Source organism: Prionailurus viverrinus, chromosome D1 (assembly GCF_022837055.1).
Source record: "Prionailurus viverrinus isolate Anna chromosome D1, UM_Priviv_1.0, whole genome shotgun sequence".
Classification (NCBI taxonomy): Eukaryota; Metazoa; Chordata; class Mammalia; order Carnivora; family Felidae; genus Prionailurus; species Prionailurus viverrinus.
Genome location: NC_062570.1, coordinates 108,396,226 through 108,416,196, shown reverse-complemented (window position 1 = coordinate 108,416,196; position 19,971 = coordinate 108,396,226). Strand labels below are relative to the sequence as shown.

Below are 19,971 nucleotides of genomic sequence, written 5' to 3'. Positions count from 1 at the left end.
CCTCCAGCCAGGGAGTGGAGATCCCCAGCTGCCTGGGGTTTTAAAGCCTGGCTCTGGGGAGCTTGCCCCGCCTCCCCCTGCGATGGGAGGGTCTTGGCCGGGCGGCTCAGGGAGCTATTTTGGGGGCAAGGGGAGGAGAAGGGAGACGGGCAGGGAGAGCAGAGCGGAGCTCCACAAGGGCCAGGCCAGGCCCAGCCTGGCTCCTTCGCAGCCCTGCCTGCGCTGACCCACTTGTTCCAGGCCTCGCCCACTGGGGTCTTTGGTGCCCGTCTCTGCCTTTCACAGGGTCAGAGGCAAGATGCAGCAGGCAGTGTGGCCTTGAGAGGCCTGCGGTTTGACTGGAGCCGTTGGGGCTGTGACTTTGGCTAAGAGGTTGCCCTGATCTGGGTCGTTTTCCTGGGTTATGGATTGGGGGCGGGGTGGGGGGGGGCAGATTTCAGCCTCAGTCAGGGCTCCTTGAAGAAGCCAAGGAAGGCTGTCGGGGGGGAACAGGTGCCAGGAGACCCCGCCTTCGTCCAAGCAGCTTGGTTTCTCTTTCAGACATTTGCCCAAAGACTGCAAACCACCGGCTGGATGACCTCTGGTCAAGTTTCCACGGTGGCCTTACGTGGGGGGCGCAGGGGTCTGCACTCGGGTAGCGAGGTCATATATCGGGGCAACAGGGGCAAGGAGCCAAGGGTCAGGGTGCCCCAAACAGGAGATGTGTAGCTAGCAGAGGATGCTGGGTGTCTGGGAGAAGGGGGACCGGGGGACTCCGGGTTCCAGGGGGTTGTGTGAAGGTCGTCTGAGGCAGGGCCACTGCCCCCACGCCACCCCCACCCAAGCTGAGCCACTCCGAGATCCCCCCTGTTGCTGTCCTTCAAGGAGCTCTGAAGTGACCTTTCGAGAGTGGTGGTAATCAGATTACAGGCTGGCTCTGGCTAGGGGCTGCCAGCCCAGAGCAGGGGCCTCTGGGAACTGTAGTCCTGTGCCCACAGGGGCAGGAGAAGCCAGCATCCCCCACCCACTCGTAACATTGGCCAGTGGTATTGGGTCTCTCTGTGATGCGGCTGCCAGGTGATTGGAGACCTTCTCCCACTCATTCCTCCCACCTGGGGCCACAGTACTGGACAGGGACTCAGTGGGCCAAGGTTCACGGCCGTGACCCCACCTGTAAAGTGGGAGCCTCGGCACCGGGAACCTTATACCACTTCCTCGTCTTCATGGCCTGGCAGCTCCAGGACCTTCCCTTGGAGGCTCTGGCTGTCCCCGATCCACTGCTCACGCCCTGGCCCCGGCACTGATTTGCTGTGTGACCTGAGGCTGGTCGCTTTACTATTCTGAGCCTTGAATTCCTTCATCCAATTTATACTCTCAAATAAGAATATAAATCCCTGCCTCCGCCTGCTGCTGCCTCCTACTCTTATGGAGGCCGCCTTTTGGGTCCTGCTTTGTTCTTTGAGCAAAAGGAGCCCAAGGCTTTGTGCAATTTCAAAGGATGCCTGGGCCTCCGGGCAGCGGGCTGCTGGAGAGCAAGAACTGGGTGTTCTGGTCTGAGGGCCAGGGAAGCAGGTCAGAGGCCCGGACGGCCGCAGGACGTTACTGAGAGCCTGGCTTGGGGGAAGGCCGAGTTGTTTCCGAGGACATCCTGAGCCACAGCAGGCCCAGCCCTGGAATCGCGCGTGGTGTGGGGTCTACACTCCAAGTCTTCCAACTCCCAAGCGCTGCTCTCGTCTGCCCCCAAACAGCATTACTGGGTTGATCTCCCCAGGCCGCCATGCTTCATAGTGAGAAAAGAGATCAGGAAAATACCAAAATGTGCCTACACGGGCATGGTGGGAATACAGAAAACTTCCTTAAATGCTCCCATCTGCAGCCCCACCCACGGGGCTGTGCCTCTGCGGGGGTCACCCACCCTCCAAACCCTTGTCTCCAGTTGGGTGGGTCGGGTCTCCGGGCTTGGCTAGCATCTTGGGCCGCGGAGGCTGGACTCACTCGCCAAAGGCTGGCTGCTCTGAGAAGAGCTCAGGAAGCTCCTTGGTGCACAATAGTCCCGGAGAAAGCCCCACGTTCCCTGTGCAGTCACCTCACACCCAAGTTGTGACAGGACCCTGCCCACACAAACCTCTGCCCTGACCTCTAATGGCCTACAAGTTCATTTTCCTGCCACTAGGGACCTGCTCCCAACCATTCCCAAATTCTCATCCGCTCCCCAGATGAATCCCAGCCTCTTCTGGCTGGCTGGCTCTGACGCCCCTCCTGGTGTACCAGCGCCTTGCTGGCCCTTCTGTGCTCAAGGCACTGGCTCAACAGGGATTTGTCCCATTTCTACTAGGAAACAGAAATTACTTTTTAAAAGTAGGCTCCGTGCCCAATGTGGGGCTTGAACTCACGACCCTGAGACTAAGGGTCACATACTCTACCAACTGAGTCAGCATGGCGCCCCAGGAGAAATCGCCTTTTTTTTTTAAACCTTTGTTTTATTCTAAAGTAGGCTCCGCACCCACAACGGGCTTGAACTCACGACCTTGAGATCAAGAGTCTCACACTCTATGGACTAAACCAGCCAGGCGCCCAGAATTACTTTTGACTTCTCCGACTACCCCCTTGTGGGTCTCCAGTGGCCCCCACTGGAGTGACGCCACCCCAGGGAACCCCCCTTTTATTTTGCAAGCCCCAGCCCAGCATGATGAAACCTTGAAGGCTCAGGCTGACCTACTTGCCTCCCCATGTCCTCTCCAATCCCTCATTCCCCATCCAGTGCTGCGTGTGCAGATCAATCTTGAACCCTGGAAGCACTTGACCAACCCGAGTAACTCAAGGTTGTTTATGTCTGACTAGGTTTCTAACCAGAAATCCTGCCTCCTTCTCCGGACCAATCTTGGGTTTCTCCAGAGCCCGAACACTGACCTTTCCCAACCGGTGTTCCTTTCACCAACCAGGCTGAGGGGGCAGGGAGCCAGTGCCGAAGTGACAGGACACACGGGCTTGAGCAAAGGGCTTTTCCTGCACTCTTTCAGGTCCTAAGGCGGGTGGGAAAGCATTTCTCCTCTCTCCCCACTCTTGCCTCAGAGGCAGGTAGCTCCCTACACTTCTGAAGGCCAAGCCTCTCTCCCATTTCAGGGCCTGGAGCTCCTTGGAGAAAGGCCCAGAGACGTGCCTTAGCTAGCCACTTTGTTACTCTCCAAAACCTTAACAAAAGCTGACGGCAGGGAGCAGGGAGGGAGCTAGCACAGGAATGGAGCTGGCCCCAGGGGAGAGAGACGGAGGAGATAGCTGGGCTGTGGTTAAGTCATTTATTGATTTTATTTCTAAAACCCACATAGCGCCACTTTGCCTCTTCCAGAGCTTCAAAGAGCTAATTAACCGCCCAATGAGCCCACCAGGGAAACCGAGCTTGTGGGGGAAGCAATGAGGTGAAGCCAAGGTCAAAGAGGGTTGCTAGGCCCCAGGCCCTGCAACCATTCCACCAGTTAAGGACAAAGAGAAAAGAGCTTGTTCTCTTCGTTTAGTCACCTGTAGTCTCAGGGCCTGGTTAGGGAAACCCACCGAACTTGCCTCCCTCCTGAGGGTTTCCTGAACCCCGCAGGCCTACGGCAGAGATACAGACGCCCTGGACGGGGCCCACAAAACCGGGCCGTGCTCCACACAGAAGGCACTGGGCGGGCCCAACCTGAAGGTGGAAAGCAGCCCAGGCCGGAGCTGCCCCCACCGGCCAGGTGCTGGGGCGGCAGGGGCGTGCTGTCCCTTAACCTCCTACAAAGGAAGGAGAGGCTGCCAGGAAAGGCAGGCTCCACGCAGGCTCCCCGGGTGCGGTGCGGCACAGCGGCGGCAGCGGTCGGGCAAGGACCTCGCTGCCTCGTGCAGCCCTGACGTGGGTTTTTTTTCTGCTGCCACAACAGGCACTGTCCGCTGCCCCACCCGTGAAAGAACAAAACGGCCCGAGACCCCTGCGAAGAAGTGCTTACGAAAAGTTGCAGATGGGGCACTTTTTCTCGCCCCCACCAACCCCCAAAGCTTGCAGCGCCGGCAGGCTGCAAGCAAGTCACGGGCAGAGAAAGAAAAAGCCACTTGGCGGTTTTAATTTTAGCTGCTCTGTGCCTCACAGGCAGGATTAGTTGGCTTGACCTTTAGTGCTGATGCCTCCCTAGGCCCAGGGCCTTGGTCAGGTGGCGGCTTCCAGGCAGAAGTCGCAACCAGAGCTCATGGGTGTGGGTGTGGGTGTGGGTGTGGGTGTGTGTGTGTGCGCGCGCGCGCGCGCGTGTTGGGGGGGGGGTGTCCAAGCCGCAGGGAAACGCTTTCAAAAGAACAGGGACCAGGGGAATGAGGGGTGATGGAGGCGAGGAGGGGGGTGCGAAGAACCTGAGTCTCAGCTGGTAAACCAGGGAGAGATGGCGGGACCACCCACACACTCAAGCTCCCACCGGCAAAGCCACACACAGGGACACAGGTGGGAGGCTCCTTAATTAGTGTCCCAGCAGTCCCCCAGAAGAGACCGGGGCGGCTGGGGCCAGGTGCTGAATGGAGGTAAAAAAAGCAACTCTGGTGCTGGTGCTGGTGCTGGTGCTGGTGGAGGGAATCTAAGAAGAGAAAATGAAGAAACAGACCCAGAAAACCACACTGCTCTTTTATTCAATGGAACACCCCCCTTTAACGCAGTGTTGAATCATACACCGAAAAAAAAGCCCAGAGAAATTTCTGCAGATAAACCAGTGAAGAGAACGCGCATTATACATTATTGTCAACATAATCACTCCATAAAGAGGGAAGGGGAGGAAAAAGGAAGTAGAACGAAAAACGAGGGGCTCAAACCCTTAGACACTGCAAAACATTCAGACGTTTGGGATTAAAATAAAATTTAAAAGGAAACCTTCCAGGAAGGAGAGGAACAAATGGAATCTGAGGCAGCTTAGATGCTCAGGGAGCATGGAAAGGACTCTCCAGGGTGGCAGACGAGCCAAAGGTGGCTTGGGTGGCCCCACCTAACGCTGGCAGGGGTGCCGGGATAGGTGTCGACCCAGAACCTGGAAATGAACCCACTTCTCTACAAAGGTGGCAAAGACAAAAATCTCACACTACAGAGAGAACAACAAAAAAACGTCTCTGGGGTGGTCATGGCAACCTTGAAAATTTTAGAACCAAAGAGCCCCCCCTCCCACCCCACCCCCGCAACTAGCCTGACATCAATGGCTAAAGCTTGCGCCTAAAACCATTTGCTCCCTCCTCTCCTTAGGAAGAGAACAAGAAGGAACGGAGAAAAAGGAAAAGGAATCTAATTGCAGCAGAAGATCGGGGAAGAGCATCTCCTTGGACGGAGTCTGAAGAAAGGAAGAGATCAGGAAATAACAAAGGAAAAAGAAAAAAATTAATAAAAATTTCACGATATGGAGCCAGCGTGTTCCGATTCCGTCCACAAAAATAACTCAGGCTGCTTTGCCGAACCATCCTGTCCACCAGGGGCGCTGCTGAGGCTGTCTGCCTGGAAGGGTCACCAATGGGCGCGGAAAGTCCTCACTCTCATGGCTCGGGCCATCGCCGCCGCGGGGAGGGATCCTGGCGGCCCGGTTTGGGGAGAGGCAAAGGGAGTTGGGTGAGGAGAGAAAGAAGACAAAGAAGACACTCGATGCTACGGGGCGCCAGGAGAGCCCAAGCTGGCGCCCCTACTACCACCTGCCCGTTCCCAAGCGAGTCCTCAGTCGCTTGGCCCAGCCCGGTGCGTGCACACACACACATGCGTGCACACCAATCACATGCGTGCATCCCAATGTCTGGCTCCATATGGTGAGGTTCGGCGTGTGTTTAAACGAGACCAATTCTCTCTCTATATAATATATATTTTCTTAAAAAAACCGAGTCTAGTTCTGTGGTGGAGGCGGTGGGGGAGCTGGAGGCATCCCGAAGGGCGGCATGCCCGCCACCCCCATGCCCATCATGGTGACAAAGTTAGAAGGGTCCATGGGAGGCGGAGGAGGAGGGGGCGGGGCATACATCATGCCGGCGGAACCAGGCGGCGGAGGCGGCGGAGGGGGAGGGGCCCCGGGCGGCAGAGGCGGCTGGACCCCGGGGGGCAGGGGCACCATAGTGGGGTTGCCTTGCATCTGAGGGGCTCCTGGAGAAGCTGCGGCAGCCGCCTGCTGCTGTTGCCATGGCGGGATGGACCCTGTGCCAGCGCTCGTGGTGGTAGTCGTCGTATCTGGGGTGGTAAAGAAGCCCAAGGTCACACGCGCGGGGGCACACCGCGGCTCTCTGCGGCTGCTGCCTTGGGATGGGGGGGCGAGGGGCGCCTGCTCCTTGCTTGGCATGCGGTACGGTGGTGGGGGGCGGGCGGGCGGGGCGGTCCTGGTGATGGGGAGTGGAGGGGTGGGCAGGACTACCCTGGGGTCAGCCTCGAGGTCTCTGGGCTTAACAGAGTAAGCCCTTTGTCACCAATGCCCGTGGAAGGGCTGAGGGAAAGGTACCAGACACAAGAACCGGCTCTGACGTCCCTCCGCCCATCCGCCGCCACCACCGAACGGCACATTCAACCTCAAGGCCACAGCTACTCTCCCCACAGCCCGGTCCCATCCCTGCAGTCTCTCAGGCCCCAATCACATCCCTCTCCACAGCATGCAAGCACCCTCCCCACCCTGGCCCTCCGCACAGGCTCGGGCCAGCCAGCAGCTGGCAGCTCACGCAGCCCACCGAGAGCCTGGATTTCCGGCACCCTACCTACGATGGCAGGTTCCCTCCAGGTCCCCCAAGACCTCTCCCCAGACACAACCACGCCAAACATCAGCTCTCTTCCCCAAGATCCCCAGGAGGGCCAGGAGGCCCTTTCTGTTTACACCCCCAGCAGAGACCAGAGTCTCCTCCCAGGGTGTCCGCCTGCCCGCGTGAGCTGCGAGGTTCCCTTGTCCCTCTCAGCCCCACCTCCCCATCCCACCCACCCCCACAAGCCCAAAATATTCCACTCACTTTGCTGCCATGGCAAGGGGGTACTGGAAGCCATACTGCTGCTGGGCGGAGGGGGTGGCGGAGGCTGCTGCTGCTGCTGCTGCCATGGGGGAAGAGGGCCAGAGGGAGGGGGCGGGGGCTGCCCACTGGGAGGCGGCGGCGGCGGCGGCATCATGCCCATAGGCGGCGGTGGCATCATACCTGCAGGCAGGCGGAGGCAGGGGTGAGGCCTCAGGGGAGGAGAGACCGGAGACCCCACTCGCGCCCAGGGCACACCTCAAAGGGAGCAGGGGACAGGCTGTGTTACCTTTTCCTTGATGCAGGCGATAGACCCCAGAGCCCACAGGCGTACTTCCCAGGTACTGATCTTGATGGAAGGAAAGAGCAGGGACTTAGCAGGACATTGGAACCAGCCAGAGAAGATGCCCCCACCGACAGCTCGGTCGGTCACACAGCCTGCAACCGCTACCACTCTAAGAACAGTTCTAGGACTGTTGCCTTGAAGAGGGAGGCCTCTGTCTACCCCACACAGAAAACACTTCCTGAACCAGAACAAAGTCCTGCTCCTTCTGGAGCCCGAGCCTTCGCAGGAGACCTGGTGCGACACCCAGCCACTCCGAGGGCTGCTTCCGGTTCGCAGCAACCTGATGTAACCCGTGCTTATCCCCAAGCCCCAAGGTTTCTGGTCTGACACTTACTTACCCATTGGAGGAGGGCCATGATGCCCAGGTGGGTGGGGGCCCTGGTTCATCGGTGGTGGTGGCGGCTGCATCCAAGGGGGTGGGGGTCCGTTAGGGTTGTGCTGCATGGGATGTCCACCGTGCCCACCTGTCAGGCTGGGTAACGGGTGTGGGAAGCTGTGGGGGCCACCTCCGGGCCCACCAGGACCACCTCCGTGCATGCCGTGGTAGGGCCGACTCTCTGAAGGGCCCGAATTCATCCAGGGTGGGCGGCTCTGGGTGGTGGACATGAGAGACTACGTGAGAGCATTTCCCGCCAACGTCCCTGCCTGCTCCCCCTGGTGGCAACACTGTTCTTTCGGCTCTGTCAAGAGGTCCAGAACCCGAAGACGGGATCTTCCCAAAGCGAGAGATCCCCAAACATCCTGACATCCGGAAGAACAATGTTGCCAGCCAAGTCCGCCAACCTGCTCTACCCAGAGCACCTGGCCACAGCGCCCCCGTCTCTGAGGAAGAGAACGGGGGACCGGGCCACAAAAACCAGCCCCTGAAACTCACCGGGGGAGGTGGGTTGTTGGCGGGAGCAGCAGGCCGAGGCGCACTGGCCAGGGGCGTGGTGGCAGGCCCAGAGGTGGAGCCCACGGACGCTGGCACAGGGGCTTCACCCAGTTCAGCCATGAGGGACAAATACTCTTTATCCATCCGTGCTTTATCCTGAGCTGACTGGGGGTCACCAGGCCTGAAGGTGGGATAGGGAATGGAGAGAGAGAAGAGAAAAAAAAACGCCTTCATTATTAAAAAAAAGTTTTACGTTCTGAGAAATTGACAGAGTTTTGAGGAATCCAACGATCCTTCCTCAAAATAGTCTCATCCAATTTTCAGTTCTGTGCCCAGCTCTGCATCTGAGATTACCACGCGGGATCTCTGCCACAACAGAGAAGACGGAGATCATACGACCACGCCAGCCACGGGAGCCAGGAAAGCACAGGCTCTTCCAAAAAACAAACTTGCATCAGATCCTACATTCCCAGTTTGAGGAAAGGAAAATATATGCAAGACGAGAGCACCTGCCAGGTTTTCCAAAGTAAAAAAAGGAGAAAACTATTGCCATCAAGGGCTGGTTCAAAACCGGTCAAGATGGGGCGCCTGGGTGGCGCAGTCGGTTAAGCGTCCGACTTCAGCCAGGTCACGATCTCGCGGTTCGTGAGTTCGAGCCCCGCGTCAGGCTCTGGGCTGATGGCTCAGAGCCTGGAGCCTGTTTCCGATTCTGTGTCTCCCTCTCTCTCTGCCCCTCCCCTGTTCATGCTCTGTCTCTCTCTGTCCCAAAAATAAATAAACGTTGCAAAACCGGTCAAGAATCCAGACTGCTTAGCAGCAAAAGGTAGTTAACACTAAGGCACAGTATATCCAAAATGGAAATTTCCAGTGTTCCTGAACTCAAGACGAGCCACCAAATACAGGTGTTCTGCACAAGCTGCTCCTCATCATCCTGGGCTTTAACATCACACCGTCACAGACCACATTCACAGAAAGGGAGCATCTCTCTGGTCCAAAAGTTAATAGGAACCAACCAACAACGTGCTAAAAAAAAAAAACAAAACAAAACAGTTTCGTACACCACAGGCTACAAAGAAGCTCCAACTCCAGCTGCTCACCTTTGGAATTTACAATCGGAAGCAATATGGCCAGCCCCTCCACACTTGGTACACACTGTGGTATTGGTAATGCTGCGGGTCTCTGAGCTCTGCCAAGGTCTTAAGATCCTGTCAAGGAAGAAAAAACACACACACACAAAAAGACAAAGTCATCTCAAGAGCCACGGTCAAGCTCCCTACTCCCACAGGTTCTTTAGGTCCGAGTGCACTCTCCCTCCCTTCAAAACTGATGCCACACCTGTTATCATCTTCTCGAAGGGTCCCATTCAAACGGGCCAACTCCCGAAGCTGCATCTTCCGTAGATCATTCTGGTCCTCAGGGGTCTCAATACCCTGCTTCAGGATGTTTCTTATCTAGCGGAGATGGAACAGTCAGTCATGTAAGCACCGGGGCCACTGTATGACTTCCAGCAATAGGCTTCCTTTCTGGCTGCCTCACCTGTTCCACAGCTTTCTTCACATTCTCCATGGTGTTGGCGGTAACCAGGGCATGAAGTGGTTCATCTTCTCCAGGCAACATCTGGCCATCTTTGCGCCCAACCTTCCCTTCTTTAACAGACCCTTTTCCCCGAATCATAATCTTGGCGTTACATTCCTTCTCTATGTTCTTCAAGGTGTTCCCTCTATCAGAGGCAGAAAGAACGGAGTTTTTGTATTCGTCAGGCAAGGTCACATGCCAGAAGAGACAGAGCGGGCTGATCACACTGGCAGAAAGCGTGACAGCATGGAGTTGGATTTTCCCACCAAAAGTTCCATGACCCCCAAGTGAAGGCCAGCCGTAGCAAACGATCCCCAAGATCAGACTTCTCTGCAGTAAGAGGCCGAAGTTAAAGAGATTTTCTCACAGAAAGGCGTGAACTCCCACCCAAAACAGGAAGGCAAGCTATCAATTGTACCCAATGGGGCCTAAGATCGGTCCGTCTCACGGGGTCTCAGGAATGACGCACTGTCCCATAGGACAGCACTTACTCACCTGGGCCCAATCAGCAGCCCCACGAAGTTGATTTCTGGATACTCATCTTGTGGAATCATTACTTTATCGCTCACCCGTGTTGCTGGAGGTCTGAGAAAGAAAAGACTCATGGACTCTGCGTGTTTCTGAGACAGGACACCGACATTCCACAGCTCTTCTAAACCTGAGCTTGGTACCATGTGTTAATCACACGTGATTTGGGGCAAGAGAGGAGACACGGGTACCAAAACGGTTCTACCACCAGCTCACACGTGGCCCACATGCGTCCTTGTCCCGGACCGGCCAGCCCCTCTGCTTACTTGTAATCTGCAGGCGGCTTGAAATCAGGGTTGAGGGCAACCATCTCCGTGATGAGGTTGTGCCGCTCCTCTTCAAGCTTTTTGCGGGTGCGGAACTCGCGGGTGTTAAGCCGCTTCCCCTCGCTATTGTAGATGGGCTCAGGGGAAGGGGACCTGTGGGAAACAGAGCCCCGTTATGGCTCTGCCTTCACTTTTCTCATCCCACACGGGCTAAAATTAGTCTTCCCCAGCCCCTCTGCCTCTCAGACCCTAACACAACACTCTTCGGAGGAACCGACCATAACGTGTGCTATTCAAGATCGTGTGGAGTGGGGAGATGAAAGCTGGCTTAGCATAGGGGGACTGGGGTGTGTGTGAGAGAGGAAAAAAAAACGGTCTGGCTTCTAATTGTTGAGAAGAAAAAAGTCTGTCCTTCTGGGGGGGAATCTTTGGACTGTAAATGGCAAGGACAGTATCATCTTCTGGAGTCTTCTTGCCAAGTATGGATTTTTCTTTCGTTTTTAAAAAAGCTGTACAATATTACAACTCTACGAACCACGGAAACCCCAAGTTTAGGTAAAATGTGGACTCTTGCAGAGCTCGCGCCCTAGCAGGAAGAGTGTCTGCACCCCTATCGCAGAGTAAGTACGAGCTCTTTAACCCAATGCGACTGGGACTCAAGGCTGCTGCAGCTACTTGGCCCCACAATGGAGAGAGATGGTTCAAGGCTTCGTCTCTGCTTTTCCTTCAATGGCCTGGCTGGCTGTGTCCAAGGCCCAGGAGCCAACCTGTTTTCTGGCTGTTCGAGGTTGGGGAGTCTGGGTAGAGAAAAACGTTAAAGTGCTAAAGCAGCTTCTGCTAGAGGCTGCGAGTGCAGATTTGGTCAAGTACTTGTCTAGGGTCTGGACCTGCAAACGGCAAGGGGAAAACCTAGGATTCTCCACCAGAGTTTACAAGTCCAGAAAGCAGATTTTCTCTCTCTCATTTTTTTAAGGAGTAAAATGCTGTTGCTACAAGTAAAAAAATAGTAACGATAAAATGGTCAGTTTACCACAGCTGGATTTTGCGGTAATAAAAAAAGAGAAGTTACGCTCCTAGAATTCTGAGTTGAGATTACAAAAAGGACCATAGCTTGATATTCTGAATGAAAATTTAGTAGCAGCTGCAAGAAGGGAAGAGATCATGTGGATCAGGTTATTAAAAAAACATCCTGAAAGTAGTCAAGACTCCTATACCCTTGGTTTAGTTGAGAGAACCTTGCCTAGTTGGAGAGCAAGGACTGAACTCGGCTGCTCCCACTGTCTTCAGCCTAAAGGGAACCATGTCATACCACATTACACACACGATGGAATAAAAGGTCAGGTTTGTTCATGGCTAATGACGACTAAATGACACCTCCGTTTCTAGCATTTATATAAACTGTTGACACAATCCAATGATAGTGAACAAAAGCAAACATACCCCAGCTCATTAGACTATCAGCTTACACATTTATGTCTATAAGAGATCTTAAAAACATTTTTAACTGTGCAACTTAAGCAACATCAAAATAGCAGAAAGTGGCTTGATATTGAGAATACACCTTCTTAAGAAATAACCTTATTAAGGTAAGAAACTCATGCAATTCCCTCCAACCTGGGCTCAAAAGCAAAACCAGTCAGGCATTAGGCCCTCTTTCAAACTGAATACAAGAGAGAAGAAAACTCTGCTCTGGTTTTATTTCTAACATGCTTGACATTTCTAATTCTCACCCCACAGCTGTCTAGAATGTAAGCATTTCTAGCTAATCAACAAAACAAGTTTTACCGGTACCAAATCGGTCATTTAAAAGCCTCCCCACAGTTTAACCTCTTCCCAAATTGTGGATGTGAAAGGCAATAGCTAATATTCTAGAGGTTAGATTGGCCCAACTTCTTCACTTCGAATAGGCATCACATAGATGAACTAAACTCTAATCCCAGTTCTCCAGGAAGCAAAGGTTTGTTAAAAATTCAACCTTTTGAGGAATTGCCTGGTAACCTGTTAGACATATTACTAAAGGGAAAAAGGCCAAAAAAAAAAAAGAAAAAAAAAGCAAAAAAAAAAAAGCACTCAACAGTTGTGGTCTACAACCTACAATGCAAATCTTTGGTGGGGGGGGGGGGGGGGGAGAACAACACCAAAAAATATAAAACACAACCTTCCAACCAAAACCTACAGATTAAAAAATAACAGATTCAATCACGTAAAATGAGAGAACACATGGAGAAATTAATTTGTTCCCTGGCAAATGGCAGCAGAAAGATGCATTGAGTGAGTGGCTTCTAAAACCATTACATCATCTTCCTGATTTAACAAGCCATCAATTGGGTAATAAAAGCCGAAAACACTAACTTTTAAAGGGAAGTGCTTTCAACTATGCTGCCTGCGCTAAGAGAAACTTCACAGAGAGGGAGGCATACTGCCCTTCGATTAGACTTTAGCGGTTTGAAGTTCAACCAGTCAGTAAAATTCCTGGTTAAAAAGTTCATTTCCCTCAGACTTTTGACTTTTCAAAGGTGAGAGAAATGATAAACAGAGATGACATGACCACAGCTGTTTGAAAACCACACTCTTATAAAAAATAAAGGTGATTTAGGGTTGGTTGCTAGCCTTCCCCAGATAGGTGAGAAATGTTCTGGCCCCTCCCAATACCCCCAGGCAATGGCCAAGGCTGAAAATTCACTGGCAGTGAAGGAAGCTGGTTAGAAATCTCATCTATTTTAAAACCATCTCAAAACCATGAGGAGGACTGCAGCAATGAGCTAACCAGGTAAGAGTTTCTGGTCTGCTCAAACTCAGTGATGCTCAAAAATATTCTTAATCCCTGCATCGTGTACCTGTGAGAAAAACTCTATACCCTTGGCTTTCCACCACAGCGGTTACTGTAAAGGCTGGTGAACGGGCCACCTCCCTGTCCCTACTACGGGTGAGTAAATCAGGTGAAAATCTACATGCTTACCAATTGGAAACCAGTTGTCCATTTTCCCGTTAACTTTTTACTCTGCTAGTAATTAAGTTTCATTCCAATTTTCTAACTGATGACTAACCATACGGATTGCTAATTAAACCCTAGGCCCAAGAGTCAGAGTATTAGCAGTCGTCTTACTATGATTTCTTTGAACTGACACAATATGTTGCCACCAGTAAAACGTATTGAGAAAAAGGTAAAAGCGTTACTGTCAGCTGGTTAAAACTGTTTCCCAACCTGTCCTCAGGGTTAGGGGGGATGCCCAGGTCTCCTGTGCGCAGTTTACGAGTCAGGTCTTCTATCTGCAGTTGCACTGGAAGAAACCAGGTTAGGAAAGAAAAAAAAAGGATGGAAAAAAGACAATGTTACCAAAAAACATCTCAAATCTCAACAACAAGCATGAAGAACTCGGAGACTTTGAAAGGGACGACTGATCAGTGAACACTCTGAGGCAAAAACCCCCAACCGCCTATCGGCAGGAGTCCATTTACATCTATAGGTATTTTTCACTTCAAAATGGTTATCACTTAAGGAAGCAAACAGTTTGTTGGAAGAGGGGTTAGCGGTATAGACTGTTCACTAAGGCTAACGTCAAAGCCATTACTCGGTGTTTCACTTCTCCCTCCCCCCTCAAGGCTCGCTATACGAATGGCACCCAAAACAAAGCATGTATGTTATCACCAATACCCTGTTCCCAACCAAATTACTTTGAGGGCAAGACTCTTGAGAGTTTACTTTTTGTCATTAAGTATTAAGCAAAGCCCAAAATGAAATCCAATTAACATGGGACAAGGAAAAATAGCAGTTGAGCAAAGATCATTTTCATTGATACCAGATTCAAAATTCCTTAAACAAGTAAGACATTTAATAACCAATCCAATACCTCATAAACAGTTCGTTATACATACTCTTTCCGTACAACCCGATCCGTACTAATAAGGATCTCCCAATACCTGTTGCTTTTGTTCAAATCTTCATATACCTTAATAAACCAGTAACCGTGAGATGTTAACAAGTCTGTCTTCAGACTCGCTCCTCATGAGGAGTGTAAAAGGCAGGGGGGAGAAAATAGAAGTGTGGGTCAAGGAGAATGTGTGTGGCCCTCAGACCTTGACAAATAAGGCTGTACGTGAAAAAGAGAGGAGGGTTTCACAAAAGTTCAATGACTCCAGGGAAATGTTACCCGGCTGATTTCTCAAGATAATGGAACTGCAGAGCAAGATCACTTTCTTCAGCGTGCTGAAGAGTCACCTGTGTCTTACCTTTGTAGCATCTGAGAGTTGTGAGCAGGCATCTCTAGTAAGGGCAAGTCTTAACCGGGTTGGGTTAAAGTTGAGTTGGCTCCAAAAACAGGATTAATACAAGTCTAACCCAAGACATCCTTCTAATTTTAAATACATCCCCCAAGGCTATACCGTATATCCACTCCAACTCCAGAGAAGTGAAAATCCACACTCATATCAAGAGATGATACTTGGGGGCATCGTACAAGGCAGCGTGTACTATGAGAGACAGAAGATGAACGAGATCTGTGGATCCCTAAGCTCTTCTACGCCAGGAAAGTGCTGACTTGACGGTCAAATATTAAGTTCAAGAACTCAAGTGAAAGTCCCCTTCATGGGAGCAGGCAGTCCTCCTAACTACGGTAGGGATGTGGGGTCTGACCTGAGGAAATAACTGGAAATTAAACCCAAAGTTTGGGATCTTCCTTGGAGCTGAGATCTATACTGGCCTCGGCTTTGACTCTATCCACTTGGATTATAGCTGTAAACAGCCCTTCGGGCTCAGTGCATTAACTCCCTACACAGGAAGAGAACTGGAGAACTGCAGAGAAGTTTGCTTTTCCCCATTTTCTAAGACTGCTTGTGTTTTGGGAACATTATCCCACTCGGGACATTTCGCAAGGTTGTAAAGACCCGGAACGATCCAGTGTGAGATGAAGGGGTGGGTGGCAGTAGATTGGAACAGTGGGGAAAGAAGAAATATTAGTACGTGAAAACAAGATAAACAATTCCAACACCTCAAAACTCTCGGCAGTTAAAAAAACGAGATTCAGATCCTCAAGAATAACACATGCCAGCCTTGAAGCTTTTACTTATGAAGGCTCCAGACTCATAGGCCTAGGCAGCCTTTGCCCTAATTTACTCCAAAGGGGATGTTTATCTGGTTAGTAAGAAATATTTCCAAGTGAACTTTTCAGAGACAGCTGCAGATACATGAATAAAAGTGAAACTTGCATTAAAAACCTTGTATTTGAAAAAAGGTAATTTTAAGATTAACTTCATTTACATTGTGGACAGTCATTGTTAATTCTTGAAATTTCCCATCAGTTAAGATCTGTGATCCTATCACCTCATTCCATATCCAAGTAGTATCCCTTTCCCAGCAGAGTTCTTTGATAGTAAATTGTAAAAGAGCCCTCGTTTTAAGACAGCTCTCCAAAGACCAAACCAGAAAAGATGCTGAAGGAAAGGTTAGATTCAACAAAATGGTAAAAAGGGGTGCACTGTGAACACTTTCAGAGCCAGTCTTTGATTAAATTAAGGTTTTTTCTTTTCAGAAAGTACCTATAAAAAAGTAAAAGACCACATTTGAAGGGGAGGAGGAATATGAAATTATGGTGAAAACCCATGCTGTGAAAAAGGTACTTCGTTTATAATACCTGCAGTGTTCTCCACTGGGGCCGTGTCCAGAGAGGCAGAAGACACTCACCTCACAACTGGCAACGAGCAGCAGCTGAAAAGGGCAGGTGGGGTGCTGGACTGGGGGCTACCCTCACTCCTAAAGTGGGTCCCTCTACCTTCCTGGCACTCATGGAGAACACTGCTGTTACAGACCGACCAAAACAAGGAGCTGCAAACCCAGGACTTAACACAGCAAAAACTGATGGATTATGTCAAAGTCGAGAATGAACACCTGATACCTCATCTTAAAAAAACAAGACTTTAAGGTCTCAAACTTACAACACGCAAAATGTCGCTCAGGATATACTGTAACAATCTGAAAACGTATTTGGGTGCAGAACGTGTATTTACCTATATAAGCTCTTTCTTGTTCCCGAGTAAGTCCAGGGGGGATAACCGTAGGCATTCCTGGAATCACCGTCTTCTGTTCCATCGTATCTTGGTTCCATCGGCTCCTCTTCCGCTTCTTACTTGGGAAGTCTACAGGCAGACAAGGTCCATCAAATGCAAATATAAACCAGCGAACTATAAACAAGCAGATCAGGACACTGCACACAACCTCCGCAGACCGGGAGCCTGAGAACTTGACCTAAGACATTTTATAAATGGCAAAAAATAAAAACAAACCCGGGAAATCAGAGACACATAGCCACTACAAGGGTATCTGGATCTGGGTCCGAAAAGGTAACATTTCACATTTATAGTATGTCCAGGGAAACTGTGAGGAACGTAAACAATCTAATAAATCTCTACGTCTAAAGTTTCAGACCTACATCAACCGTGGATGTCGCAGAAGCCAAAGTATACTGAATAATCAGGCTCGTACGATAATATTGAAGAAACCGCTGTTTCTTCCCACGTCCCCCTCCCCACCAGTCACCTTTCCAAATTGGCCAGAACTCAGCGAAACCAATGATTTACTAAGTGAAAAAGCCCAACTTTTCAACAAGATTAGTTTTTTCTTCATCAGTTTAGCCAAGATAAGCAACCTTCCTGGCCAATTAGACTCAGTATCTGACGTATCAAAAATTCAACAGAGAGCAAGCTATAGGACAGCCACCAAGTCCTCCTCCTCCGATACAACTGCGGGAACTCCCTACACTTTTAATACACACAGATCAGTTCTACTTCCCAGGGGGTGCAGGCCCAGGGGCAAAGCCCCAACACTAAGGGGAAGCATTATCAGACTTCTCTACAGTAAATGAACCGAGACTAGGAAAAACTTCTCTCCCTCCAAAAGGAGCACATAGGCCTCAACCGCACCCTGAGGACTTCCAAACTTTCTATCACCGTAATGAAAACCTTGCCTCGCTGTAGAAAAAGCCGCTCTCCTTGCTACTTTTGTGCTTTTTGGGGACCGGTCTACAACCAGGAAGGAGGCGCTCCACGTCATCAGTTGACCCTTTCACGCTTTCCTGACATGCACACCCACCACCCCGTCCACCAAATCAACTCACTCCACGCCCTTCTCCTACACCAGGGGCTAGAACACAACACAGACCCCCACCCCCACCCCGCCAGATTTTAGTCGGGCCGCGGAGCCCGGCCACCACACTGCGCCTGCGCACAGCAGCCCTTCGCCCTCCCCGCTCCCTCCAGCGCGCGTGCGCACTCGGGGCCCAAGAACCGGGCCGCGCGCCCCGTGGCGCCTCCGCCCGGGGCCTCCCCGTGCGCGCGCGCGCCCCTGCCGCGTGCAGCCGCCGTCGCCGCCGCCGCGCGCCCCTCAGGCGGCCGGGCCCGTCCGCGCGACGCCTCTCGCGCTCTCTCGGCCCGACTCACCTCCTCCGCCGCCGGCCGGGCCCGGCTGCTGGTCCTGACGCGGCGGCTGGGGTGGCGGCAGCTGCGGCGGCGACACGCGCTGGTAGAGCGGCGGCGGAGGGGGAGGCTGCGGCGGCGGGTACGAGGAGCCTGGGGAGGGCGGCGGCGGCGGCGGCTGCTGGGGAGGCGGGGGCGGCGGCGGTGGCGGCGGCGGCAGCGCCGCGAAGGGGAAGGCCGCGGTCAGGGCCCCCACCGAGCCCACGGGCGGGGGCGGCGGCGCCCCGGGCACCAGCAGCCCCGCCCCAGGCCCGGGAGCAGGCGGTGGCCCCGGCTCGAAGCCCCCTTTGGGCCCGGAAAGGGGGGGGAGGCCGGGGGGGCCCAGCTTACCCAGCGGCGTGGCGTTCGCTCCGGTCGCCATGGTGCCCCCGGGGACCGGCACCGGTGGCTCCTTTTAGGTGGCGGCGGCGGCGGCGGCTTCTTCGCGAACCTTCCGGGGGGAGGGGACCCGACTGCGCTGCCGCGGAGCGCGCGGAACCCGTCCTCTCACGCGGCGGGCGGCGGCGGCGCGAGACGCACAAAGAGGGAGGAGAGAGGGCGCCGCGGGGGCGGGCCGGGGGCGACGGGTCCGAGGCCTGGATTGGGCCGAGCCGAGGCAAGGGGGTCGGAATCGGCGGCCTCCGATTGGCGGAGCCTTAGTCCTTCTCGATGCACGCTGGGATTGGCCGGACCGTTAGGCCAGGCGAAGAAATGGCGGACGAGCCTGGCGAGCTAGGAGGTGTCGCAGCGCGCACTTCATTTGTTACTGCGCGAACTGAGCTCAGCGTCCAGAAAGGAGGGGATAGGGTGGGGCAAGCTCTGTGACGTAAGAGCCAGGGGCTTTCTCATTGGTTGAACCTGATTGAGTCAATCAGCCTTGGTTGCGTCGTAGTCTCATGGGATTGGCTGTCGCTTGTTCGATTCTTTTTCTACTCCCCTCCCCCGGGGAGCAGTTTCGCTGGGATTAAGCGAGAGGTCGCGGCGGTAAAGCCGCGGCTGAACGAGATTTACGGTGGGGGAGGAGTGGAGAAGGAGCGCGCATGCGCAGGTGGGACAAAGCTTCCTCTCCGCCCTTCGCTTCATAGTCGACCCTGGGGTCCGGCGCGGAAGCCCTAAGTGACGTCAATTCTCGATTTCCATGGTAACCCGGAACTTGGGGACGGGGGGAGGGGCCGGCGCGCGCCCGTAAACAGGATCCGTTGACTAGCCGCAGGTAAAAAGGGACTTCCTGTTTTCTTAAAAGAAGAAAGAAAATAAGCTATAAAATAGCCTTTTTGAAAGGTTAAAAGCAATACCTGAGCCGACAGAAGAACACATAATCTGAGGCGACAACAATATGAAGTCAATTCCAAAATTAATTTACATACACATTGCGTTTCCATTCGAATCTCAATTGGGTTGGGGTGATTACATCATCTTATAATCATAGAATTATGAAAATAGTGCGGAAACTTGTCAACGAGGTCGAGAAGGAACTTGCATTTCAGACGGTACAAACAGTATAAAAGACACCATCATGAAACGATGTAATATTGTAGGAAAGACCGATGAGGGCAACAGGAGGGACTGGGAATAGATTCCCCCATATGTATGTAGGTTGATTCCGTAAAGAAAAATTTAGCTAATAAATGGTATAGAGTGCTAAATTAGACAGTAAAACAGGCACGGAACACGATGTAGGACACTATCAGAGTCATGTAGAGATAGAGACTTTTAGGAAGACAAGAAACTCAGACTAATAAAAGATGACCACCAAAGAAATGAAAACTGTGTGATAAAAGCAGACAGTAATACATCAGGAAAATATGTTTGCCACACATGATAAAGAGCTTATATGGAAAGAAGTCTTCAAAGTTAATGGGGGGGGGGGGGCACCTGGGTGGCTCAATTGGTTAAGCTTCTGACTTCAGCTCAGGTCATGATCTGGTTGGTGAGTTCGAGTCCCCGGTTGGGCTCTGTGCTGACAGCTGAGCCTGGAGCCTGCTTCTGATTCTGTGTCTTCCTCT

General features: G+C 52.5%; 1 protein-coding gene across 9 annotated transcripts; it reads right to left on the bottom strand.

Moving 5' to 3' along the window:
- Nucleotides 1–4,589: 4,589 nt before the first annotated feature.
- Nucleotides 4,590–18,747, bottom strand: SF1 (splicing factor 1). Of its 9 annotated transcripts, none has more exons than XM_047824081.1 (13): nucleotides 17,951–18,747; nucleotides 16,523–16,651; nucleotides 13,725–13,800; nucleotides 10,520–10,672; nucleotides 10,221–10,310; nucleotides 9,687–9,870; nucleotides 9,486–9,601; nucleotides 9,248–9,355; nucleotides 8,151–8,331; nucleotides 7,615–7,888; nucleotides 7,220–7,279; nucleotides 6,934–7,113; nucleotides 4,590–6,172 (listed from the first exon to the last, which is right to left on the bottom strand). In XM_047824081.1, the coding sequence occupies exons 1-13, from the start codon at nucleotides 18,345–18,347 to the stop codon at nucleotides 5,835–5,837; spliced, it is 2,286 nt and encodes a 761-aa protein (XP_047680037.1). In that variant the 5' UTR covers nucleotides 18,348–18,747; the 3' UTR covers nucleotides 4,590–5,834. The 9 variants fall into 9 exon arrangements, with proteins under 9 accessions (XP_047680037.1, XP_047680038.1, XP_047680040.1 ...); XM_047824082.1 differs by having other exon boundaries at nucleotides 4,590–5,532; XM_047824084.1 differs by having other exon boundaries at nucleotides 7,615–7,867; nucleotides 18,317–18,746.
- Between the last annotated feature and the right edge of the window lie 1,224 nt (nucleotides 18,748–19,971).